General features: G+C 36.0%; 1 protein-coding gene across 1 annotated transcript; it reads right to left on the bottom strand.

The window, feature by feature from the left end:
• Positions 1-635: 635 nt before the first annotated feature.
• Positions 636-26636, bottom strand: LOC146135641 (uncharacterized). Its single transcript, XM_083395499.1, has 35 exons — positions 26480-26636; positions 25602-25877; positions 21911-22022; positions 20648-20841; positions 20056-20167; positions 19635-19819; positions 19368-19485; positions 12620-12807; positions 12392-12509; positions 12137-12327; positions 11406-11517; positions 10986-11185; positions 10504-10797; positions 10278-10442; positions 10067-10156; positions 9682-9902; positions 9350-9517; positions 8892-9075; positions 8424-8544; positions 7696-7760; positions 7261-7436; positions 6981-7074; positions 6852-6916; positions 6447-6581; positions 6191-6334; positions 5930-6078; positions 5413-5548; positions 4528-4631; positions 3603-3709; positions 3359-3399; positions 3168-3284; positions 2229-2369; positions 1737-1870; positions 1235-1370; positions 636-1162 (listed from the first exon to the last, which is right to left on the bottom strand). Exons 1-35 carry the CDS (start codon positions 26619-26621, stop codon positions 1085-1087), a joined length of 5013 nt encoding a protein of 1670 aa, XP_083251625.1. The 5' UTR covers positions 26622-26636; the 3' UTR covers positions 636-1084.
• Between the last annotated feature and the right edge of the window lie 1081 nt (positions 26637-27717).

Here is a 27717-nt window from a genome sequence, read left to right as displayed (position 1 = left end):
AGATCTAATTCTGAATTGCGCCCCCGTGTTATTTATATTATGCTAATACCTAAGAAGGAAATAAAGCTACTAGAAGAAGGCATGCAGAAAAGCTACTAGAAGAAGGCATACTGAAAAGCTACTAGAAGAAGGCATACAGAAAAGCTACTAGAAAAAGGCATACAGAAAATCTATTAGAAGAAGGCATACAGAAAAGCTTCTAGAAGAAGGCATACTGAAAAGCTTGTAGAAAGAAGGCATGCAAAACCAAAAAGAAGCAACATTATCCATCTGTAATTTTTTACTGTATGTTTAAATGAGACTCACCGCATGCTTTCATGTCTGTCAATGTTGGTTCTGAAATGAAAAAGCCCTCATGAGTAAAAAGTCCACTTAAAAACGTCAGAATAGAAGTTTAACGTAGCGGTGTTAAATATAATCAACACTCACCTGTTTTAAGTTTCTAGATATGCAATTCTCTGTGAGAACAGAATTAGAACTTTTCATGACTTCCCTAGTTTTGTTACTGCTAATATTAAGAGTCAATACAACAAAAGTCCACACACACCAGTACAAAGTTATGATAGTACATTTTAATTTAATTTATTGCACAGAATGATAATATCTGACAAAATGAAAGTTTGATACTCCAGGCAAATCACAGCATTTTATATATATATATGTTCTTCTCAAAACATCAAGTGCATATAATGTTTCAGCCCCTAAAAGTTATAAGATGCAATATAAGTGCATAATTAAAATAACGCGATAAAGAGACACTGATATAAACATAAAAGTAGGTTTCAATTAAATGACATAATATACCATTTCTACTAAACAAGATTTTCAGATTTCCCCATAAATCATTTGGTAGATTTACGCCTTAAAATTGGTTCAAACAAACTGCGTTCGTGTTTAGAGCCCACACATAGACATTGCAAATTTAACTTGTTATACGACTGCCAATCGGCCTCAATTCTCAAATGAACAGCCCGATAGAATACTCAAATAAGTAATACAATATTAAATGAAAAGACAACAATACATGCTAAACAACAATACAATTCAGATTTGCCATAAAATATATACTTTGGTAGGCCAAAAGTCAATTAGTGAAATTAGCGTAGCTTGAAAATGAATCGATGTAGGATTTCATCAGTGAATAGCAGCATTCGTAGTGGGCCTGTATGGTAAATATATGTATTACAACCACATGTATTGTACAGTATTACAAATAGAGAAAACAATGCTTTACCTTATCTAAGGTAACTCCCGGCAAACAGTCCTGTGTGTCTTTGAACGCCCGATAAACGTCCACCATCATCTCAGCTTTGTAACGTGCCACCAAGTTCCAGCAAATACAAAACATCGCAGGACGAGTGAAATCGTGTCTAAACGAAAAATGGCAATAGTTTAAATCGCGTTGTTTCACAAAAATGCAGCAAATAAAATAACGGAGTGTACAAAAAGGCACACTTTCATAATGCTGTTTGAAATTCTAAACTAAAATTTGTTGTATTGCCCTTATGCACTACATCGGGTTTGTTGCGAATTAGTTTAAAAAACGACTAAAGTGGTGGCGTTTCTAAAACTTTCAGATTTGCTGACATATTTTGAAGCACACCAAGCAATTTGCCGTAAACAAACTGATTACGTTGAAATTTGCTTGCAGCCCAAGGGGACAAACTACCCAACAAGTGCATAGTTTACGAGCATTGGTACGAATAAATTTTGACTGACATACAGCAACAACTTACTTGGCAAGCAAGATCATGTTCTTGTTTGAGTTGCCTTTCAGATGCGAGTCGATGACAGAAAATATATTGAACAAATCCTCGTTTGGTAAACCCTGGCTCGACCAACTGTCGAACTCAAGTTGAGTTATAGGGACCTAAGTGTCAAATATTGTTATTTTATTTCAACTAATCTTAGTTCATTTGGAGATGTGGTAGGTGTTGTATAACGTATTTAATACACATTTCCTTTTCCATACCGATAAACAAGAAAGAATCACATTAACAAAAAAATTACTAAAGTCTTGCGGAATATGTATATCATTGAATTAATGTTAAAATATAGACACAATATTAAAATGTACTAAAAGATATTAATTAAATATTGATTAAAAGGGCACTAATTAACAATTGATTTTGTGAGCTAAATGTTTTTTTATTTTGAATAAAGGAATAAAAAGAACTTTAACTTTAAATAGAGTTTGAATCTTGAAACATTAACAGTGCGATACTTGCCTTGATTCCACGTTGCTTGCTCTCCACGGTGAAACGTGTTTGGATCACTGATTTTTCAACACATTCAGATATCTTGCTCACAACGATGTCTCCGAATTCCTGGTTGGTGTTGGGCGGTTGAGGCCAATGATGAGAATCAAGCTAAGAGTATAAATATGACAAAATATTGCGAACGTGACCAATTTCTTCATTCAGAAGGGTTTAGTGTTATATTCTGTTAATAAGAGTCACACAAACTATATATATAGCTTTCCATGTTTAAAAATATAAGTTTTTTTCTCGCCCTTAAAACTTAAAAGAGTATGACATTTTAAGCTGTAAAAGGGCATAAACTTTTAAGTGTCACCAATACTATCATATAAATGGCAAAAATCTTGACTTACCCTTGTAATATGTATTTGTGGCTTCACAAATAATATGTATGTGTGGTAAACCGATTATTTATAGTTTCTATGTGTGTTATTGTTTCTCTGTTTTATCGTTTGTACGCGTGTTTTCGTTTTCCTCTTTCTTTCTCACTCACATAAATTATATCGCTTTTCCACTTTTACACCTCACCTTTCACGCTTTATTTCTTATCTTATCACGTTTTCTGTTGGCACCCAATAATTAGTTATGTTTTGAAACGCACACCTTTTTTTCGCTCGTTATAGTGAATGGGTACGCGAAATCTAATGTGGGCAGTCGCGTTTGGGGTCTAGCTTGAGTGCATTTCATTGTAGAAAACCTTGGGAATTAACGTTTAGGTCACCGTTTTAGGCGTTGGCCGCTTTTCGTTGTTTCAGTGTTTTAGTATTTTACTGTCGCTTATTTTAATACAAGTAAAATACACGCGTTGTAGCGCTTGGCACTTGGCAGGACGTTAAGTAGAGTTCTGGATTAGTTGGGCGTTACATTTGTTGAATAATTTTATTTTTTTTCTCAAGCTACAATACAGACCTTTCCCAGCGCAACGATGAGTCCAACTTCCCTCTCAAAAGTGATTGACCAAAAGTCTTCAGCCTTGTCTTTGTTGGGTTGGGTCGACACGATAACACCTTCAACCCTCGCATAAGTCTGAAATAATAAATCCAAAAATTTCTGGTCGTTTTTTAGTCTATGCTTTATATCTCAAGGTTGAAATGTCTTACCTCGACCGTGTAGGCGGAGTAATTGTCCGATTTTGGCTTGTCTGTAACAAACAATATCTGCTTAAACTTGTAATTTCTTAAGAACCTGGGCAATGTTAAGGTTAAAAGCCTTGTTTAAATGCGTAACGTCACATCGCAGTTCACATACCTATATATAATACTGTATAGGCGTTGACATTTAAAATAATAGGAAGCAGATTGAAAATATGAACATAATTTTAAATTAAGTCAAGCACATACTTACAGTGAATAAGTGGCACATCATTGATTCTAATTGGAGATTTCGGTCGGTCGTCTTTGATAAACTTCAGCTTGTTGAATTCCACGGATATTGCGTTGTTGAGAGGATTCCTAGTACAAGTATGGTGGGTTTTAAAAGAATTCCCAACAAGTGTCAGCTTCCGTTAGTAATTGTTTCGCAATAAATACAGTGAACTTGATTAAAAAACATATTTTTTCATAGCCTTCGAAGCTTGTATGCATTTCCGGTATTACAAGCCATTTGTTAACACGTACGACTTCAGAAGGACAAGACAATGATATGTCATATACCTTAACGCGGTGTTTAGGCTTTATACCAAGATTGCCCTTCTGCTGCCTAATTAAGCCTGATGATCAACCAACAGTGGTTTATAGATTATAGCGAAGAATGACATTGGCAACAAATTCTACCAACTAATGAAAATATATTTTTAGTTCAAAAATATTGAAGATGCAGCAGACATGGCATCAAATCAAAGTGCATTTAGTATTCACAATTATATCAATTACTTTTCTCAAGTTCATGAAAACATGCTAAAAAGGACATTTTTCATATAAAACTGCCTAAGACATGTTGTTGAAATGTGACATTTATACCAGACTACTCACTTCTAAACTGTAAAACAGGTTTATTTATTGCTATTCTATTTTAAGCAATGCAAAAAAAGTAAAAAAAAATAGGAGTAGGATAATTTTTTTTTAATTGTAACGGAAATCTGAATTTTTAAATTGACGTAGCACAGCCAATACTGAACCAAACATGGTCAGAATTGGTTTGTGGGTTTTTTAGAAGCAACTTAACAATTCCAGGGGTCCCACTGAAATTCGGAAAAAAAGAGTTTTTTTTTTAACAACCCTAATATGTATTATACTGTAAGGTACCAGTTTGTGATACTTCCGCATCTTACCCTTGCATTTCCATGTGTTTGCTTATTATACCTTCAGCTTCGCTGTCGGAATTTCCCAGCACGTGAATTTCGTAAAGTAGCTTGTGCAGAAAGACGTATTGAAGCTATTTACAAATATGACAGTTATAAATACTTTTATGAATTTGGCAATGTATTTGTTTTGAGGCTGTTGCGGTCTTGCAACATCTTTAGCCGTTAGTAATTATACTTAAGGAATACTAAATTAACACACTCAGTACCCCAATGGGTTATAAACATTTGTGCATTTCATAGGCGCCGGTTACCACGGTATTTACCTCGCTATGGTATGACTAGCATGTGAGATCACGCCATTATCGTGTATATGAGGAAAAATTGTTTGATTATGAATTCGTTATGTTAATGAAATGGCAAAGTTACTGTTAGGGATTTCTTATTGTGGTTATAGTTAATATTAGGGTATTTGTCGCTATGTATTGCTGCAGTTTTGAAGATATATTCTATGATAAGGGAAATTGTTATGTAAAAGTCTTTAATTAGTTGTTCATTGTTTAGCCGAAAATATATGTAATTTATTGAAATGCGCAAGCTCGTTTTTGTTGTAAATAATTAATAATGGCAATTACGTTTCTTGGTATTTTTGAGAACCAGGCAGATATTTTTACTGAGGCAGAACATTAGCGCTAAGATAAAAACAACTAGAACTCACGCTAAATTGTTATTTACGATATATAAGGTCGTAAAATTGGTGTCCCCGAGTATCGTAAAAGAGGCATTCTTAGTAATAGTCGGATTAAAGAATGTGTTTAATTAAATCCCTTTAAAAAGTGTGTAACATTTCTATTTTTCTTTTCAATATAGTGCACACTCTCCAGACAATTTGCAAACAATTTTATTCCACCTTACCACAGTCTGAACCATCTCCATCCTCTGTTCCCTCATATGCATGACAGCTTGGTAGACGTCGATGCTTGATCTCGTCTTCATCTCCTCCAGCAAGTAATCGAGTCCGATGAAGGTCCCTGTTCTTCCCGCTCCGGCACTGGAAGAGCAACAAAAACTAATTGGCTAACTTCACAATTAAAGGCAGTTAGGATTTTGTATCGCCTTAGAAGGTTATGGGTGCTTGCGTGTTACGTTAGCCAATATAGATAGACAATTGACTGACGACTTATTTTACTAACAACCATAGCTCAGTAGTTAGAGCAACGTTCCTGGCATCGTAAGTTCGAATCTCACCACGGGCAATTTTTTTTCTTGCTTTGCCTAGCTTAAACGTAAATTATTAATAAGCTGAAGTATTTCAACCTAGCAAACAATGGTGTAGTATATTTAATATCTGTAAAGAGGGTAATATCTGTAAAGAGGGTAAAGCAGAACTTTGGCAACTAATTGTGTATGCCAAAAACAACATCAGTCTAACCTGCAATGTACAACTGTTGGTTGGTTTTCTCCGAGGTTTTGCATCATTTTGCTGACGTCATTGTAAAGTCGCAGCAATCCGCTGGTTGTGGCTGGGACGCCATGGTCAGGCCAAGCTGTGAAGTGGAACTGGGTGATCGTTCGAAGCTCCTGTGAAGAAGAATAACGGAAGTTAAGTTACGAAAATTAAAAATGCTTATATAATGAGTTGTTAGCATAAATATCTCATGAAATAGTTACATAGTACAAGTTAATGACTTACTGTTGAATATTCGTTATTCGCTTGTTCGACCGACATTTTTCTGATGACGTAACAGCCCTTGTTGATGACGTCTTCGGTTTTTACGTTGATCTTTCCACGAGTCAAAGTTTTGCCCTTTTCTGGCCAGTACTGGTTGCACTTGCACTGTAACAATTTATAATTGAATTCACATTTAGTTAAACAGTGGTAAACCCTAATTGATTTTTTTTCGAGTCTTTTTTTCTAATCAAATGGAATTATGGTAATTCATAGTTACCTTTCCTTTTTCGAATAGATTAGCGAGCATAACGACAACCCTGGAGTTTTGTTGCCATATCATCATCCAGAAATCACCAATTGTGTTATGATTCGGACCCTGGGTGGCAATCCACTTTGGAGTTTTATCAAAGCCCTAAATAAGCAGAAATTAAGATACAACAGTTTATGTAAAATTTCCTATTTGTAATGTACGTTGATAGCCACGTAGCCCCGTCTTAAATCGATTTTTATTTACAAGACATTATCTAATTACTTCCATGTATCCGACTTTTTTCGGGGTGTTTGTTTGGTAAAAAATTGTCCGTGATAATTAACAGGGTGGTTTTAAAACTAAATAAAATAAATTTCAATGTTCAAACATATTCACTTTGACTTGAACAAGTTCTTGTATCGCATTTCTCACCTCAATAATCGAAGCATTTATATAATTGTATGTTGTTCCCTGGAGAGGCACATAGTTGTTGTCGTCTGAAAATATCATTTAAACGTTGTTATTTAATACCGTTTTTTTAAACAAAAGCAACACGCATACATGGAATGATGTTCTTGTATCGATTTCGGCTCGCATTTTCTTCTCTTTTTGCAACTTCGGTGGTGAAAAGAGAGACAGTAGACGTTTTGATCAGCTGTTAGAATAATATTTCATGATAAACACAGTCCTGTAGAAAATCATTCCAGTATTTCAAGGTTGTCTAAAACTTCCATTAAAGGCCATTCGCAAAATAATTGAATTTTTTTAAATACCTTATAATAATACAGCAAAACTTGTAAATGTTTTACTTTCATGGGCGTAGTATGATAGCGAAACTTACAGCGAATTGCCGATTCCACTCAGCGTGGTTTGCTTGCACACTGGCAAGGTAATTCCCCTCGAGGCTGACAATGGGTATGCTAGTGACGTCATTTTGCGGTGCGTGATTCAAATCGACATTCCCGTAAGGATTCTCCTCATCCTCACTTTCTTCGGCGTTGAGGCCGACATCTCTCGCTGAACGATGCCAAATAAAATCTTTATCGAAAAACTCTTTAGTTTTTATTGTAAAACGTAAGCAGTTAGACTACAAATTGATGAGAGCCAATGAAATGTGGTTGGACCAGAACTCATGAAAAAGTAAAATGCCTTCAGCACTTCTTTAGTCTAAATTATCAGCCTAGATTTTAAAGCATAAATCTGATTCTATACCGTTAACGTTAACACTGATATAGATATGAGTTGTCATTGTCATTAAAAGTGCATTTTATGTTACCTCTGATGGGCGGTAGAAGACTGGATCGCTTCTTTCTTCTCGCAATAAACCCATGAAGAGCGGTTCTGTAACGAACAAAGTTTTATTCTGTATTCAGGTGTGCACAACCTTTTAGCTGGTGACGACAGTCTTTATTTATCTTACGGCCGCCAGTAGCACTTTTATCAGAGATGGCTTTAGAAACTTAAGTCACACCGTAACGTCATTAAACAATTAAACCTTAAAAAGACATGTGTTCTCTAACGAACTCGTGCGAAATCATGCAACTATATTAGGTAAACACGAGTTTTCATCAACGCACGGCCGCCAACACTTGTTTTTTCCTAAACATGTGAACGGCCACAAAAATTAGTGAAACGGTCCAGGTTTTGTCCCCCTCCCCCTTATTTAATTTATAGGCCGTCAGTGTTCAGGATATAGGTAGATAACATGCACTTCTGACAAAACATTCCATTGCTTGATTAAAATACAGTTAATATACTGGCTTACAATTACAGAAACTTAAGTATTCAGGTATTTTCAATATTTCTTTTCATTGATTTATTTACGTTGGATTTAAGTTGGTAACAACAAATTGCAGTTCTAGGTTATGTTTTATTATTCAAAATGGCCTGCCAATAGTAACTCATGTTAGTTTTATTTGATAATTTTTCATCAGACAATAAGAAATTGTACGTGGACCTACTAGCAGACCACTTACAGGCTCGCGTCACTTCAATAATATTCACCTGTTATAGAAGGCCAGTCCCAGCAAAATAATGACGATCAAAATCGAGCCGACTGTCCCTCCTACAATTGGTGCAGGGTTGCTTGGCGTGGAGTGAGGTGCTGTCGTTACAGTAGCAGGTGCTGCAATGAAAGATGCGCTAGGGTAACTGAAATTATCTTTTAAATGGTTAACTTGTGAGTTGCTTGAAACTACTAGAAGTGAATCATTGGAACTTATACCGATGATTTAAATGTGAAAAACCAGGTGAAATTAGTCGGCAGAGTTCTACTCCTCCGTAGTTTTAAATTTGTATAATAAACGTGTTCGGCCTTTAAGCTAGTATTAAACGCAATGGTGACATTTAAATAAAGCGATCTAATGTATTTATTTAATAAAAAAATTGAATATAGTATTAAACACGTTATAACAATCACTAATGTAAATTTGTTTCTATACAACAAAGACTGATTTCAAAATAAAAACATACCTCTTGAACAAGTTCCAGTTGCTGGCAAGTTGGTTGCTTTGCATTTAGCGGTGACCGGCTGATATTTGACCTTGAGAGACTCTCCGTCGCTTAGCTTGACCTTGTGCTCTACCAAGGTCGCTGCAGACTTGGATATTTCTGAAGCATTTTCGGTTGTTTCACCGCTAGATCTTTCGATAAACAACTGTTCAAAACATTACGAAAGAGTTTATAGAAACTAGCATTTTGTAAATCCACATAGTATATATTTGTATGAATTAAACCTAGGCATATTAAATATAAAATATGTTATTGTTAATTAGCTTATTAACACTCCATTTTACTATACAATTTTTTTATTTATATCATACCATTTTGATAAAACAAATTAAAAATAACGTGAGACTTTATTAACAAAATATAGTAGTATTTAGGCCTGTTAAATTATGATAGAATGTTTATACAAAACATAGGCAAACCTTGACTGACGCAACACTTAGCAATACACTTTCCGGAAGTTTTATTTTAACAACACATTGGTCTCTTTCAAGAGAAATGCTTCCACTGACGCTCTGGAAAATATTGGACGTTGATCCGTTCGCCGTAGAAGGTTCTGGAAGTTGCGAAATGCCGGGAAACAAATTCAGCTGAAAATAGAATCGGAAACTCCATTCACTTAACAAAGCGGAAATATTGTTTAATATTAAACTGTGTATTTCAAAAGTCCGGAGAAAAAGCTGCGCGGAATATATTCAATACATTTCGATATCTATTTGAACGTATAACTACCATTCGTAAAGAGTTGACTTACCGCAACTGTGTAGTTTTGTTCAGAGGCCAAATTTCTTATAGTAGCTGTGTACATATTAGTGGAGGAATGTTGAGTGACATTCGTGTTGTTGTGGAAAGTATTGGAGCTGATCATCTGAGCAGCAATGACGTATGGAATACTGCCTTGGATCTTAGCTTGATCTTTCCACTTCACATCAATGCTTTCTGGGTGGCAGTTGCTTACTTCCAAAATCTCAATCACTAGAGTTAACAATTATTGTTGGAATATACTGAACTGTCAGAAAGGCTCAGTCCATTTTCCAATAAAAATAATACTAACATTAACGAGTAATTGCAGATCTAGGTCACAAGAAAGTTTCAAACAAGATTTTTCTTTTTAAATAAAAACAAACACAGAAAATTACCTGGAAATACGCAAATAAATGCGTGTGATTCGGAACAACTTGCTGTGTAGGAGTTGCTTGCAGAAGCTTTTAAACATGAATTCGTTCCACCTTAAACATTAAAACACAACAATTTATTTAACGGTACTCAACTTTTGGCTTGTAAATCAACAAAATATATGTTATATGCCAGGTAGATAATATCGCCTACTTTGTTTTATGAGTAACTTGCCTTGCACCCACGTTTCATTTTCAAAAGAGGCGGGTAAACTTAAGGTTTTAATATAGTCTGCCTTAGGTAATTCCCCGCCGTGATCTGAACAGTACTTGCTGGCTGAATTGTAGTTAAGTAGTCCATTGTTGTAATTGTAGTATTGGACACCATGGAAAGTAATATCTGTCAATATATATAATTTTTAATATTGTTACGTACATGTTTAATTATGATATTCACTTACCTTTGTTAATGATAATAGTGCGATTCTTTGAAACGCCTGCTACATTTTCGGCCCAACACTTGCAAGTTGCGTTGGGACCAAATATAGCGGCTGCCTTTATATTGATTTGTGACGTCACTATGTGATTTCGACGGTGGTTGGTGACGTAGGTTGGCGAGTTGTCGCTTGTGACGTTTTGGTTGTTGATGCTCCAGTGAAAGGTGGTCGAATTGTCGGCGGCAAACGTGCAATTTAACGACTGTGATTGGCTGAATTCTATAGCTGGTAATGACGCGTTCAGGAATATTGGGCCAACTGGACAGAAAATGTACACAATGAATTTTGGATAAACTATAAAACTACTATTTTGTGTAAGCTTAGTGTTGAAGCTTAAATGTTTTCTAAAATTGATTTAACTCGTGGCTACCTTTAATTTCCTTTGGCTAGCATGAAATGATGAAATTTTACATGACGTGTTTGTAAAAAAAATTGTGATATTTTACCTTGAACGGTCAGTGTTTTATCAACCGCGGTTAATACTCCGTCTTCCACTCTGTTGCTTGCATGGCAAACGTAATTTCCACCGTCCGCAGGCGAATGGGGTCCCTTAAATGTTAGAATCGCCACTGTCTTGTAGATCACCTGATTTTTTGTTTTCTGCTGTGCAATCTTTTCTCCGAGATTTGACACGTTTTTTGAATCTCTGTAAAATAAATAAGAAATAATAGAACGTTTTTTTGTTTCATTTAATATAAGATATTCTGATAAATAAACAGTAAAACTAAAAAACTGAAAATGTATTTCAAAACAATGGCTTGGGAAACAAGTCAAAAATTTAACTGTTAATAGAGGTTTTTATTTAGAAGGGGCCTAGTGGTAAAATTATAAATGCCGTCATCGAAATTATAACAAAAATTACTCACTTTGTCCAGTAAACATCTGGCATTGGGAAGCCATACGATGTGCAATTGATTTGTTTTTGTTGTGCGTCTATAAGGGACGAAGTTGTGACGGAAAGTGATATGTTGGCCTTGGCTGCAAAAATATGATGGTGTAGCTATTTAGGGCTGGGGTACTTTTTCGAAGCCTGACTATTAGGCGATTTTTCTTCGAATATCCAGTTAACTAGTATTGCATAATTTATTTTATTTAAAATTAAACATAGAAAAATAACAAATTTGTTATATTTGTTGGTACTGTATTTGGCTTTGCATATTTTCATGTAATATATTAATATTACCAATACGAAAATATTCACTTCGTTTAAGTTTTCAAGACTAAGTCGACCCACACATGCCTGGTGTGTGTTGAATGGTCGCACCCCTGCGTAAGTATTAGACACAAATAAATGATTATTATTTGAAACTTTCCATAATAGGGCATAACTCTTTCGCAAGAAAAAATTCTCTCTTTGTGCCCAAAGAAAACAACACTGAACGGCTCCAGTCCTCCATTAACGCCACAAGAAAAAAACTAAATTTTACGTATATGTATAGTTAAAATATTAAACCACTGTGAAAAATTTGTAGCAATACAAAAAAAAATTGAATGTTCATCAGCATACTCATGTTATGCCGAATTGACAATATATGTAAAGAAAATTGTGGGCATTCCTCATTTACACGTTTTAAGGAGAATGTTAGATGTTATGTACCTTGAAGTTGAAATGTGGTTTGAACAGCATTAGCTTTGTTATTGTTGTTGCTGGCTGTGCATTTGTAAACTCCAACTTGTTCGATGCTTGCTGCAGTAAACTGTAGACGACCGATCTGTTTGTTATGCGTAATGATGGTTGTACTTTGGTATACTTGGGCTGCCGTATTAGAGCCGATGGTTTGATCGTTTCTATGAATTAAATTAATTGACATTTTTCGCTAAAACGTTTTTTTTTTTACTTGATCTTAGTTACATGCTCCAGGTAACTGTAGGTGCGCTCCATCCATAAGACACGCAATCCACAAAAAAATTAACTGGGAATTCTGGAGCTTTCCATGGCGATGATTGGAAAAGAGAAACGTTGGCACGAACTAATAAAGGTAAAAAGGGATAGTTTTATACACAAGGTTGCGTATTGATAGGTTTAAGTCGTATTATCTAAATTATTGTGCATGAACGTTATAAACAACGCGTCTCTTACTTAACAGTTTGAGAGTTGTAAACTTCACTTTTCCTCCATTATGAGCGGTGCAATTGTACCTTCCTGCTACTTCAACCATTGCTTTTGGAATATGAAGAGTTGCTGTTGATTTATAGTTTGTCACTTCTGTCGAATTCGTTTGATAAAAGTGACGGTTCTCGTTGAAAGGAACTACCACATTATTCCTTCTAAAGTAATACAAATCACAGGGCGTGACAGTTGGAACTGACCTCGTAAATCAGTGGTTATCAAAGTACGGGTCACGACCCATGGGTCGCGCAGGATCGAAAAATGGGTCGCTCTATGGTGATTCAATCCTGCACAAACTAACTTTTTTTGTTTCATTTTACAAGTATTTTCAATTAAGTAATACGACTGAAATATTGCATCATAAGCATTTTATGTGGCAACCTGGATTATTGCACACAAGTGGTTTTATAAATGTTTTGATGGCAGCCAGTTACAATGGTATTGCATAGCCAACTAAAGTAGCTGCTAAGACTGGTGTAAGCCGTAGCCACACAGTTATTCTGCTAGCTCGTATAGTTATTCTGCTAGCTCGTACCCCCCACATATACCTCCAAATTCTGTTAGGCTAGCGTTTTTATAGTGCTGTTTTAGTGACTGATAAACTTGGGTTTGGAATTGAGAATATTTTGTAATATTTATTCGCAACTTGAAGTGTTCATCCGTTTTAGTTCGAGCTATAGGTTCGTTTCTTTTCGAGGCTAGCTAGGTTTGTTCCTTTTAACTCTGTATAGTTATTAGGTGCAGGTGGTGGGCCTATCGTTAACAGCTAGAATCAATAATTTGTTTGAAATAAATCGATTTTTCAAGGAACTATGTAGGCTCTACATCTGGTTGTCTCGCTGATGGCTCTTTATCTCTATTAAATATTAAGCTAAAACGTTGCACTACGTGGCGTTACACGTTTTGTAAAATAGAATTTTTAAAACATGAGATGTTATTTTTGCATTTCGCGGTGATCGGAGAACATGTAGTCTACATCGGAAAACAGAAATGACAAATATACGCCTTTTAACTGATTGCCGCTGATTATGTTTTAATAGTTTTACTGAATGTTCCCCACCACAAAAAGAATAGAATTTATAAGAATACGACTATCAAATCGACTGGCGTGGTATAAAAGTTGGCCGCATGTCACAGTCTATGATTTAAAAGGATGGTGACAATTTGCATCCAACTAATTTGCAATATTACGTGTTCTTTCTGGAATGCCACAACTAAATACTCGAGTAAAGTACACAACAGTTGGTGTCACACATCTCTGCAGTAACGATAACCAGCGGCATTTATCGATCTGAAATCACAAACAAAAGTAAAACATTAAGTTGTAGCAGCAATTGTTTAGACTATAGCAGCCACTTCGTCATATTGTGTTTACACAGAGAATTTTTGTTTTTAATCGATGTGTCGTAACGGAAAATTTTCAGTAAAAATCTATGGCCTAAATTCTTTGCAATCCTTTTAATGTTTGCGTTACTTCTTGCAGCCAATGTGCAAACGATAAACGGAAAGTTTTCGGTAAAATTCCGTTACATAGATTTCTTGCAACCACATTCTAATGTTTGCGATGTCCTCGCAGCGAATTTGCAAAAATTCAAATTGCTGACACCAATTTTTATGCGTCAAGGCATTTGCATCCGTTTTTGTATATGTTTTCAAAACACCGCGGTCTGAACATTAATCGGTTTCCCCGGTCGTGTGATTTTCAAACTGTTGACATTTAACTGAAGTCAGAAGCTGTTTCGCAATCGCATTTTGACTAAAATTTGTATGTTTCGCGTCAGAAATAAGTGTGAAAAAGGCTTGAGATTTTGTTAAGTATTATAAGAATTAATGACGTAAATCTTTCTTTATTCGCAGAAATTTTCTTAACTGATTCTCGTCTATAAATAGCGTGTTCAATCAATATAAAATGGCTATTACAGCTTTTACTAAGACAGCAAAATTGACTGTTCATGTATCTGAACTAAAGGAAAGAATTGGACCTATCTGGCCTCACGAAGACAGGCCATCTCAAATCTTGAAGGAGTGTGGTCGATTCATCTTGGCAATTATATAAATGAAGACTCATTAATCCGACCCATACCCCTACAAGACTTGCGTGATATACCAGCCAATACATAATCCCGTTACAAAACTGCGCCAAACGTAAGCGAAATCTCCTTTGAAAATAAAAACTGCTTGTACTGTTCAAACTACTGCAATATTTTGCGAAACTTCTTTAGCCATATTTTACAAAATCTGACCAAATTTTGTGTGGCTAAACATACTGTAAGAAGTCAATACGCTTTGGCCTAAATCCCCATTAAATTATTTTCCGGAAGGCTTGTTGTACGATATCGATGTAGGTTTCCTGTTGAAATTAGGTATGTTAAATATACGACTCGTATGTTAGCAGTATTTGTTCAACTTGGCATTCCAGCAAGCACGTAATAAAATGGCGTACAAACTTAATGGGAAACCGCCGCTATAAACGCTGGGAGCATATCACGTTTTTCTGTCTTGGCGCATCTCGCCGCTTTTCAATTAAGGCGGACAAACTATCACCTTAACAATCGTGGGCTGTATTAACAAACAGAACATGCTTAGAATATTACGTGTAGAGTTGTTGTATAATACTGTGTTGTATAGGATTGTTGAGTGCGACCTTTATGACGTATTGCTGTGCCTGTATATAACCGCCACTCTTGCAGTACTTCGTTATTCATTACTTGTGTTCTAATACGTCGCTGTGTGTGACGTACCCTGCCAGTAAACACTACATGGTGTCAGAAGTGGATTCAGCTGCATAACATGTCTTTCAACAGCCAGATTGCACCACCGGAAGCTTTTAATTTTAACCAACCGGAAGGATGGGACAATTGGCTGCGACGCTTCGAAAGGTATCGACAAGCGTCGGATCTATGCAGTAAATCGGAGAAAAAGCAGGTGAACTTGTTTCTTTATTTACTGGGAAACACGGGAGATGACGTATTGTCCTCGTTTTCGTTGTCTGAAGATGAATCTTCGACTTAAGATGTGATTATTAATATGTTTAAAGAGTACTTTAATGTTCGAGTTAACGTTATTTATGAACGGGTCACTTTCAATCGCATTTGCCAAGAAACCGGACAGACTGTTGATGATTTTATAACTTCATTGTATTCACAAGTCGATAAATGCAACTACGGGGTTCTCAAAGATGAAATGATTCGTGATCGCATAGTAGTAGTGGGTATTTGCGATAAAACTCTTTCCGAAAGACTACAACTTGACGCAGAACTAACGTTAACTAAGGCAGTAAATCTGGTTCGAAACGTAAATTTTGTTAAGAAACCACAAAAAATCTTGCAGTCCAACGATCATCAGGTAAAGCAGGTGGAGATCGACACGATGCAAAAGTATACGCCTCGCGCCAGCGGGGACCCCAAAGGCAGAAAGTGTGCGTCGTGCGCTAATTATTACAGAAGCGCTCACCACGTGTGTCCCGCTAGAAATGCATTTTGTTTTCAATGCGGAAGGCGCGGCCACTACAAGCGGGCATGTAATGGTTCGCAGGTAAACACTCTTTTAAGTTGTATGAAACCTAAAGATTCCTTCATTGGCCATTTATCCGGGGAAAACTGCGCCAGTCCAATGGCTTGGATTTCATGTAATGGGTTACGATTACATTGTAGATTGGACTCTGGCGCAGATGAGTCAGTAATTTCCTACGCAGATTTTAGGAGAATTCCACAGGTAAAACTTCTTCCGCCGAACTAGACGCTGCGTGGTCCTCAAAAAAAGATTTACCGAGTGAAGGTAGATTCATTGCCACCTTATGTCATAGTGATGTTTCTGTTACGGAAGAAAATCTATGTTTTTCGTAATTTCAACCAGCCTTTATTACGATTGGCCGGCTATTAAAAGAATGGGATTAACGTCATGTTTAAACGCGATTGATGCAACGCAGAGGTATCGCAATTTATTCCCATCGTTATTTACGGGGCTGGGTCAACTAGGTGAGCAATATCGGGTGAAACTTAAACCGGATGCGAAACCATTTTGTTTGTCCAGTCCCCGCAGGGTTCCTATTCCGCTGAAAGATGCGGTCGAAGCTGAATTGATTGAAATGCTCAAGACGGGAGTAATTTCTAAAGTAACGGAACCAACGGACTGGTGTTCGGGAATGGTTGTTGTGAGGAAAAATAACGGAAAGGTGCGTATTACACAAAGTTTAATCAAAGCGTATGTCGAGAAAATTATAGGTTGCCAACTGTGGATGCAACATTAGCAAGACTGGCTAACGCAGCGGTATTTAGCAAACTGGATGCAAATTCGGGGTTTTGGCAAATTCCTCTTTTTAAAGAGTCAAGATTATTAACTACTTTTATAGCCAATAGTGGCCGTTATTGCTTCAACAGACTTCCATTTGGGATTTGTTCTGCCCAGAACATCTTCAACGACAAATGACTTCCATTCTTGAGGGTTTGGATGGGGTGCTGTGCAAAATGGATGATGTGTTGGTATTCGGTAAGTTGGCAAGAAGAACACGATAAACGTCTTCGCGAAGTTTTACAAAGGTTAAGTAATTGTGGGGTAACACTTAACGATAAATGTGAATTTTCAAAAAACGAAATTAAGTTTTTAGGTTACATAATTGACAAAATAGGGATTCGAAGTGACCCCGATAAAGTGAAAGCAATAACAGAAATGTCACGTCCGGCTAATACAGCCAATGTCAGATAATTTATTGGTATGGCCACTCAACTCTCAAAGTTTATTCCGCGATTGTCGCAGGTAACGAAACCACTTAGAGACCTGTTAACAAAGGATCAGAAGTGGAGATGGGGAAAATACATGAAGATGCCTTCATCGAGATCAAGAATATGCTTACTACCACACCGACATTAGTGCATTATAATCCAAGTCTAAAAGTTGTTGTATCTGCAGATGCTTCATCTTACGGCCTGGGTGCGGTACTTCGACAAGAAGTTGATGGCGACTTGAAGCCTGTAGCATATGCCTCGCGATCACTAAATGCAACTGAACAACGGTATGCTCAGATAGAAAAAGAAGCTTTGGCGGTAACGTGGGCATGTGAAAAGTTTAGAGATTTTCTAATAGGCTTAAGATTCTGCATTGAAACCGACCATAAACCTCTAATCAGTTTATTTATGAAGAAAAATCTTGACGAATTGTCTCCGAGAATTCAGCGTTTTCGAATGAGATTTGGCGTGGTATGATTTTACCATTACTTTTGTCGCAGGTAAAAATCTATTAACTCCGGATACGTTGTCCCGATCACCTGTTTCTTGCCAGAATGAAGACGAGTTGCAGTTTATGAATTGGGTGGAAGCTCAAGTCGATGCTGTTATAAAGTTTTTGCCAGCCACTGACAAGATACTCGAGGAAATTCGTAGAGCCATTCAAACCGATTCAACATGCCTGAAAATTATCGAGTACTGTCAAAGTAAGTGGCCAGATATAGTTATTAATGACCTTGTTCCTTGCCTATCACAGATGACTCTAGATGAAGGGAGATCGGTTGGTGGTACCGGAGGATCTACGAGGTAGTGTACTTTCCAGCATTCACGTGGGTCACCAGGGGATTACAAAATGATGTCGCAATCGTGCCAAATCAGCCGTTTGGTGGCCGGGGTTAAACTCCGATGTGGAATCTTTCGTGAGTAGGTGTCATATATGTACTCAGTTACGCAGCCGCAGTCCGGAAATGATGATACCAACGAAACTCCCCGATTATCCATGGCAGAAAGTGGGCTGTGACTTATTTTACTTTAACAATAAACATTACTTGGTTGTCGTAGATTACTTTTCCCGTTTTATTGAAATGGGTTTACTAAACAAAGACATCGGGTCGGACAACCTTATTATTCATTTAAAGTCCATTTTCGCAAGACATGGGATTCCAGAAGAGGTTATGTCCGACAACGGCCCTCAGTTCTCATCGATGACATTCGCAAAGTTTGCGGACAGTTTTGGATTTCGCCATGTGACGAGCAGTCCACATTTTCCGCAGAGCAACGGAGAGGCGGGAGAGAGCGGTTCAAACGGTGAAAAACTTGTTACATAAATCGGGCGACCCTTCTATAGCGTTGCTGGCATACCGGGCAACACCGTTGCAATGTGGTTGGTCACCAGCGGAGCTGTCGATGGGGAGAAGAGTGAGATCAACGGTGCCAGGACTCCCACAACATCTGGTGCCACAATGGCCTTATCTAGACTCGTTTCGCAGCGCGGACGAGCAAGTAAAACGTCGTCAAAAGCGAGACTTCGATAAACGTCATCGCAGTCGAGATTTGCCGTCTCTATCTCCAGGCACTTATGCTTGGATAAATCACGATAACGCATGTAAAGAGTGTACTGTTGCCTCACAATGTGATAATGTATCCCTGGTGAACCTGTATATACTCGTTCTGGTCGTTTGGTAAAGCCTCCCGAGCGGCTTAACTTATATAAGTTTAACGTTCAATATTCTAGAAAGGGAGATGTAGAGTTGTTGTATAATACTGTGTTGTTTAGGATTGTTGTGTGCGACCTTTATGACGTATTGCTGTGCCTGTATATAACGGCCACTCTTGCAGTACTTCGTTATTCATTACTTGTGTTCTAATACGTCGCTGTGCGTCACGTACCCTGCCAGTAAATACTACATTACGTAAATGTGTCTCTGGGGCCACAGCCCTTTTATAAAACTTTCTGAATTTTAAGATAACCAAGTCGTAAAAAATCACGAACAAACCTCTTCCAATATACATTGGGTGTGGGATAACCATAACTCGTGCAGGTGGATGTGATCGATTTATCGCCGTAACTTGCGAAAATTTCGTTCGGTGTTGATAATGTTACGTTTGGTTGCACTGAAAATGTATTTATTGGTGATTAGTGTTTGACGGTGTTTGAAATTTACGATTATAGTGGGTGTATTTAAAGTCCATATGCTTATTACTATCGTTTCGGTTTTCTATCTCTTGAAATGTTATACAATACCAGTTTTGTCACACTTTACCTGTAATACTTAAAGTTTTTGTTAGTTGTTCTCCAGCCGAGTTTGCCGCAACTTTACAAACGTAGCTTCCACCGTCATGAACATTCATAATTCTGACGTGCAGCGTTCGCCTCACGAAATATCCACTTGAATATGTGGATTGGTAAACGTGACGAGTTGCAACGGTAGAAACCGATAAACCACCTCTAAAGCAGAGATAAGCAGTAAAGTATACAGCACTTTAATTTGTTATACATTTCGCTTGGAATATACAGGGCTAGCATTTTAGTAAAGTGAAGATTTGAATCACATAATAAGATGTAAATAAGCAAAAAAGCGACTGCAAGAAAGTCAGGAGGGTAGCAAGGATTAGTAACATCGATCCGAGTTAAATTAACACAATTGTTCTATAAAGTTACCACAAGTAATATAAACAACCAACCTCAACCAATCCACTTGTGGTTTCGGATTTCTTCTCGATTCGCAAATGACTTGTTGCGTTGTTCCATGTGCAAGGTCTATTGCGGTGGGCGAAATTGCTATGGTCGCTGTTACTGAATTCGACAATGAATTTATATTTTTAATTCTCTACAATTTGCTTAGTTTCTACTGTCTGTTGCCAAGACTTGAATTTCATTGTTTCCTGGCAGCATATTACCAATTTCAAAAGTTCGGTCATTTTTAGTTACAAAACTCTTGTCATGGTAAATTGGTTAACGCCTCTTTAACTGTTTTTAGTACAGTGTTAAAATTATGCAATATTCTTTCCAAAAATTTAACCGAAACTTTTTGTAACTTATATTTACTCCACTGTATAAATATTTATATATAGGTTACGTAAAATGTACCCCGCTGCAATATGTGTCACCTATAGTGATTTTAAAAATGGATTGAATATTTTTTCGTGTTTATAACGGTTTAAGGCGAATCTTTTAGTTACACGTTAGATTGGCCATTCATTTGTCCGAATAAAAAGTAGAATGTCGTTTAATAATATAAAAAATTGCTATGTTCTTTGAAGTAACTATACCTACCACGGATTGTTAAAGTCTTGATTTTCACGCCACTTCCCGCCCAGTTGGTCGTCCTACATTCGTACAATCCCCCGTTTCCAGCGTCGTGGTTGATTCTGATGTGAAGAACAGAATTGCCAGTTGATCCTCCGCTTGTTGTAGTTGCTACTTGGTAAACTGCAGTTGAAGAATTTGAAGATACCTCAGCGTTGTTCCTTAACAAAGATATTTTTTTATTTAAAGAAATGTTCGCTTCAGTTAGGTTTTTCATCAATCGATTTTGGGTGTCATTTTGTTAGGAATATAATTTTCACCGCTTTGATTTTGAACAAGTAATCAACAGCATATGGAAATAAAATAGTTTACTTTTGTCTTTATTTTAATGTATAAAAGTATTAAAAACGCTAAACTGGTTTATCACATTTCAAACATATCTATTACAAACCTAATAATAAGTTTATTGTTTACAAAATTTATTATTTCACTCATTTTTTGTTACAGAGATAACAGTCCTCTTTTAGGTCGCAAATGAAACAATTAAATATTGAAAGGCCGAATCCAACAATGTAAATAAATCCGCCAATGTAGGCTAAATGACCTGCCAAAGTACATCTTTTACCCAGCCACTTCTTTTACAACTAGACACGAGGCAATTTCTCCTTTTTATTATTTTAACAACTTAAACGCCAAACATTTCGCACTTAACACGAATATTTTTTACATCAAATGTTTGTTGTGTTTTTAAAAAATCTTTTAGTCCTAAATGTGCCATGCATACCCTGGAATTATCAAAAAGAAAGTTTTGCCCACTTGTAGTATATATAAATGCTTTTTATTAAGTTTCGCAAGAATTTATTGTGTCTTTTCAAACATCAAACGAAAATTCAACAGCCTTATTCAAATATACCATAAACTAGTTTAACCATTCTATTTATCGCGTTTTCTTGCGATTTTAATGCACCGTTAGAGTAATTATGTATGACGTTCTGTTCACTCAAATTTTAAATCAAATAAAGGCCATTTTTCTTGATTCGCGCAAACTTTTTTCTAAAATAGACCTATTTTCAATTACATAAAAATTTGGCGCAAACAGTTGTTAAAATAAAATGCTGAAAAACAACACGTTTCAAATTTTGAGATTATAATTGTCAGTTAACATTAATGACGCCACGCTGATACCTTTCTGAGTTGTTTTTTTCCAGCGACTTGTAAACATGTTGCAAAACCTTTCCGTAAGTTAAATATGTCGGCAAAGGTTAATTTATGGGCAATAAACCACCTCACCTGAACCATCTACATTGAGGTTGGTGATAACCAGAACACGTACATGTCACCGATGTCACTGCGTTAATGCTTAACGTCAGTATAGTCGATGTGAGATGTAATGCGGAAGAGCCTGGCAATTAAATCAGAAAAAACGTAAACCAACATTAAAAGCAGCACATAATATTCGTTGTGAAAGCCCATATTAATTTAATTCAAGTCTGGACTGACTGCTTGTTATCTAAACATAATTTTATAAGATACTTATATTTTCTATAGATTTAATATATTTACGGAGAAGGGAGTAATTAATTACGGAGAAGGGAGTAATTAATTAAATAGTAAATAAATAGCACTTTTAAACGATCAGGAACACTAACGCATAATATCTGTTATGAAAGTCCCTGCTACATGTATAAAAAAAATACTTTTTTATGTTACACTATCTGGAAAATGACGATTTTTTTGCTTAAAAAATGAATTTATATATTTACAATATCACTTCAAACAGGTGTTAACAATCACTTTTTCAAATTAGAAATAAGTTTAATTGCGCACATTTCTAACCATTTATCTCGCACGAGTTAAGGTTCCAGCTAAATAGTTTAAACTTTAAATTGTCATGTTTTTATTTTTTGCTTGCACATCCAGTCCTCTCAAATCAAATAGGATTAAAATATTTTTCATGGGTTTCTTGCAACGCTTAAAAACGTCAATTCATCCGCCACTTACAATACGGTTCTAGGTCCAATAAACGGAAATTTAGAAATGCTTAAACTTGCTTTTGTAAATATTTTTTCATTTGCATGCCTAATATATTTTTTTTCTTTTTTTACTTTTTCAAACAGTTTTTTATCATTTTATGACTTAGGCATCCTACAGAACAGGGATGTCAAACCACTGACTCGCGGGTCACTAAGTGACCCACCACAGATTTTTTATGACCCATTTGTGTGTCTCTCTAGATTAGAAATACCGAAATGTTATCAATCATTTTCAGCAATAGATAAATGTAAAAAAAGCACTATATACAGTAAATCAGGTCTACCCAATCTGTGGGTCCTGCAAAAGTGTTTTAGGGTTGACGAGTAGGCCTACAAAACTGCACTATAACAAATGCGTGCAAAAATACAGACAACTAAAAACAGCTGTGGAATGTAAAGGGTGGCGATCCTTTCAGGGAAATCAAGAGCAAGGCAGACTAAAAATTCTGAAGACCCTGGTTAAACCATGCTGTAAGTATTTTTGCTAACCTCCTGTAATCCCATAAAAAAGTGCTGTAGCATTTGTTTACTATTTAGGTTCTAAATATTTGTGGAAATCCGAATTGAAAATCGTCTAAAAACCTTGAATTACCAACCCAGACAATAACAATTAAAACAACGCAGCAGAAAAGTTTCGCATAAAATTAGCTTATAATTAAATATATGACCCACTTGTGCATTTTGTAAGGATTAAGGTCCTGTTTGTGACTTACGAAATGAAAAGGTTCGCCATCCCTGATACAGAACACAAAACAACGATTACGCCACCTTTACTGACGCCTTAAAACAAATAAACCTAAGAAATTTGCTACTCTTGAAATTCAACGTTAAAAATCTCAGATTTTCTCAAATTACACATAGTTTCATAATTGTTCATAATAACACCCTATCCAGTAAACACTTTATAAAACAGACGAAAATCTAAAATCAAGAGCTGTCCTAAGTATTTTATCTGTTTAAAATTTCTTAAATCTCCGTAACTATACTAACAGTTTAAGCCTTTTCTTCCAAATAATTGGCGTTCGAGTTTTGCTTCTTAATAATACGCTCATAGATTTCATCCAAGTTTGAAATACCTCGACATGTGATGTCTTCTGAACTTTATGTATATCGTTAAACATTGGAGCTGCTTCCTTGTGTCAGCAGTACCGTCGAAACTATATGTGTTACGTCACAATAGCGGATATACGGATATATTGCGCTGCATATTAGTACGAATTGACCATTATAGTATGTTCCTGATTCCTGATGCCTATTGAATCAAAAATCATAAAATCTCAAAAAAGTATAAAATATCTCTTTGCATAGAATTAAAACGCTGGGAAACTACTGAAGTAAAGGTATGTGTAAAATAATAACAATTAGATTTACGTTAAATTCTGCGGTGGAGAACCGAAATAACACAATAAATTGCACAAAATAGCTATACATTATGCAAAAAACAACCTATGTGCGTAAAGTATATATTCTTAAGCAAGAAGTTTTTTTTACATAACTGCTTATTTTAAAGGAGGAGTTTTTAAAACGATTTTGGTTCCAACACTTGGTCACTGATGTCCCTTAAACGCAGTGGTTCTTAAAGAGGGCCACCACTCGGCTAACTAATGAGGAAATTTAAATTTTAGGGTGACTGAGTTTTTTTTGGAGCAACAACATTTTTTGATAAAATTAAAAAAACCAGGAGGCAAAGTAATAAAACAAGTAGGCATTATATCATTTTGTAATTACTATCGAGTTACGGATAACCTTTTGCTGTATCAGTGATTTTAAACCATTGGGTTGTGACCCAAAAAATTCCTGATTCGGTTTTACTTTGTTAAATTTATTGAGAGTGGTTCTGAGCAAGATTACGCCTATATTTCAAACAGTGTTGGAAGCAATATGAAAATATGGCTCGTGTAAAACTAATTTCTAGCTTATTTACTTATTTGTCATGATGTTTAGGTCGCTTACAAAGGTCTTAGTAAAAATTGGGTGGCCAAATCGCGGCTGTTATACTTACGCTATCTGAGTCGCCGCTCAAAGAGATTGAGAAACACTGTTCTATGTGTTTGGTACTAAATAAGCTATAGGTAAATCGTACACCCACAGTCCACACAAATAAACATGTCGATTAACGTACTAATACTTTAAACTATTTAGCGATCCTATAGTGTGTTCAAAATGTCCACATTGTAGTAATTTTCTGTTCAGAAAAACCTTTTCGTTTATATTACACAAAAATTATGGTTCCTTATAACTATATATGCAGTTAGTAAATCTTAGTGAATTGGATTTACATTTTCAAGGCAAGTGCAAAAACCCAACCATAGCTCTTTAGGCAAAATTGAACTAGTGACACACATGAGGGAAACAAAAAAACACAATTGAACATTTAAAACTCTTTCACACACAACATTTATTTAATTTCTTTAATCGAAAAAACTAATGTTTTGACTATGACGCCATCAATGCTATAAATGGTAATAACCTTACAAAATATAAGTCATGAAATTAAAAAGCGTACTTAAAATTAAAAAGCGTACTCAAAAAGCGTACGCTAAGGTTCAAAGGTCAAACTAGGCGGAGGTCACACACCAAAATTAAGCTGGACAGGGCAAAAAATCAAAATAAAACGTCAAAATAAACATACATGCCAGAAAGGTTGTTTGGCCCATAGTTTTCCCACTACAGAGGAAGAAAGGCAAGCTTCCCTACTAAAGAGGACGAAAGGCAAAATTAGGCCATTTTTGTCATTTAAAAACATAACAAAGGTTTTCGATTTAATTCCTGGAGGACATATTACTGTCAGTGCTAGTTTTGTGTTCTAATTGAGCATCTCTTAATTAAAGTAATCATCGTCTTCTTTTATTGAAAAAAGAAAGAGGTAAAGACGCCATAGCTCATTTCACGTAGAATATCTATAATAAATTAGACAATAGAAATAAGTTATACAGAACATCACCTACCAGGTAAAAGCTTCACTGTCTCCACAACGGAGCAAGTGCCAGCACTGTTGCTCGCAGTAAAAACGAAATCACCGTTATGTGACAATGCGACAGAGTTGATCACGTAAGTAAAGCTCGTTCCATGTAAATTGCTTGTTACGTTGGTACTCGTCCCACCATGAGCAACAACCACATTAAGAGGTTCGTTGTAAAAGTCAGAGATAGTTCCTGTGAATGTCAAACTGCCTCCCAATGTAGGTGTGCTGGTTGGTGACATCACTTTTAAGTTGAGGGGTACTGCGTTTAAACAATCGAAAGTGAGGTCGTTTCAAAATGTTATTTAGTTCGACAGAAAAAATTTGATATCCTTTGGGAAAATACGATATCCTTTGAGATAAGGTTTATTTTTATTTAGACAAATTTTTGTTCAACCGAGTTCCATCACGTCAAAGTGAGAATAACTCGATTAACCAAGCGATTTAGAAACGCAAGTGCGCAATGAAAAAAAAAAGTAGTAAACAATACATCATAAAAGAAATGTGATTCTATTAACACTAAGTTAAATCATGAGTTGGGTTAAATAGCACATCATACTGTATAACAAAAAGTTGTATAAGAAACTGTGGTTGCACACAGACCTAACTACATTTCAGTGGTATGTATCAGTTAACGCAATCGAATAGAACTGTTACAACTTGCTATTTCCATAAGCGTCACGCACTAGCGCTTATTTGCTTGTTCTCGTCATTTTCATCCCTAATTTGACCTGACGAAGCACAGTTGAAAAAAAAGTTGCTGTATACCATTTGTTAAGAGTGTCAATAAAATTTCAAAATTTCAATGCAAAGGATTATACTTCATTTAGGTTTCAAGCTGCAAATCAAACCATTAAAATTTACCCTGATGTTCACATAGGTAGTAGAATGTGCCAGTACAAAATGCATCTCCCCACTTCCAAGTGTAAGTATAGCTGCCTGCTGAGCCGGATCGTGTTCCAGTAAACACCATACATTGGCCAAAGCCTGAAGGATTACCTGACATTAACCATCCGTTGTATCCGGGTGTAGACCAGGTGCTTCCTACTTTCAAACAACGGTATGTAATGCAACTGTTTACTCATTAAGTCGTAGAGCGGTTGCGACCGGAAACAAATAACTATATGTTGACATACCAAAAACCTAATAATTGATATAAGTAGCTAATTTGTTATTATTATTGTTCTACATTTAAATTGCTTAAAAACGTTCTAAATTTATTTGTGTCAAGAATAGTTTCAAATGCAAAATTATACTTATTAAATATTCCATTAACGAAATACAATTCATATGGGTCGAATTAAAATTGTTAAATAGTAATAAAGCGCGTTGCATAAGCGTATAAGGATTTGTTGGGGAGGTTCAAAATGTAAACCGAACATAAAACTTTTCTAAATACAAACCATAAAACAAACGCGCCTGATGAGAAGGTTGAGAATATAGTTCCGTCAGGCCAATTAAAATTGTTTCCAGTACGCTCTCCGCCGATGAAAGCATCTGATAAATATTTATTTATTACTAATATATACTACTAATACACAATTACCTTGTTCATTTGAAAACACAGTTTCACTTATTTTACTTACAAACATGGCTACCTCCAGTCCACCCGTTTCCAACCTTGCTACTTGCGAGAGTGCTGAGGTGCTTTTGTGTTGCTTCGTCAGGAATACTTGCCAAGTTACCACCTCCGCCTCCAGCAATGCAAGCTGACTTGGCAGTTGCTTGATTTACCTTGTGGCTTGAAAGTACGAAGTTCCTTCCCAAGCATGTTGTTGAACCTTGAAAACGAAATGTTTGTTACGGACCTTACCTAACCATTGTCATAGAGTTATTCTGAATTGGTATTCTAATTTTCAACTTATTTTTCCTTAAATTGCCCAAGTAAAATTTAATTAGCGAACCTGTTCGCGCTATTGAGAATATTGTTGAAATAACTAATGCCCAGATAAAAGCTTCACACAAGTTGAGCGTGTTATACGCATAGAGGTGCGTCTTTTATTACTCATGAGACCGCAATATGCAAAAATTGTTTTTATATGATTTTGGACATTTTTTAAGAGATACGAAGATGACAAAAAAATCTTAAAAATTATTTTGTA

Source organism: Ascidiella aspersa, chromosome 8 (assembly GCF_963924565.1).
Source record: "Ascidiella aspersa chromosome 8, kaAscAspe10.2, whole genome shotgun sequence".
NCBI lineage: Eukaryota > Metazoa > Chordata > Ascidiacea > Phlebobranchia > Ascidiidae > Ascidiella > Ascidiella aspersa.
The sequence above is the reverse complement of the archived record's forward strand: the minus strand, read 5'-3'. Positions and strand labels throughout refer to the sequence as shown.

What these genes read in the sequence shown, in the direction of transcription:
- LOC146135641 (XM_083395499.1), bottom strand. Translation starts at nt 26,621, where the DNA reads ATGTCAGGTAATCCTTCAGGCTTTGGCCAATGTATGGTGTTTACTGGA. An exon ending in AACCACATTTCAACTTCAAG is followed by an intron (nt 11,518 to 12,136) that starts GTACATAACATC and finishes ATATTTTTGCAG; the next exon opens with CCAAGGCCAACATATCACTT. An exon ending in TAAGTGTTGCGTCAGTCAAG is followed by an intron (nt 9,076 to 9,349) that starts GTTTGCCTATGT and finishes TGTTTTGAACAG; the next exon opens with TTGTTTATCGAAAGATCTAG.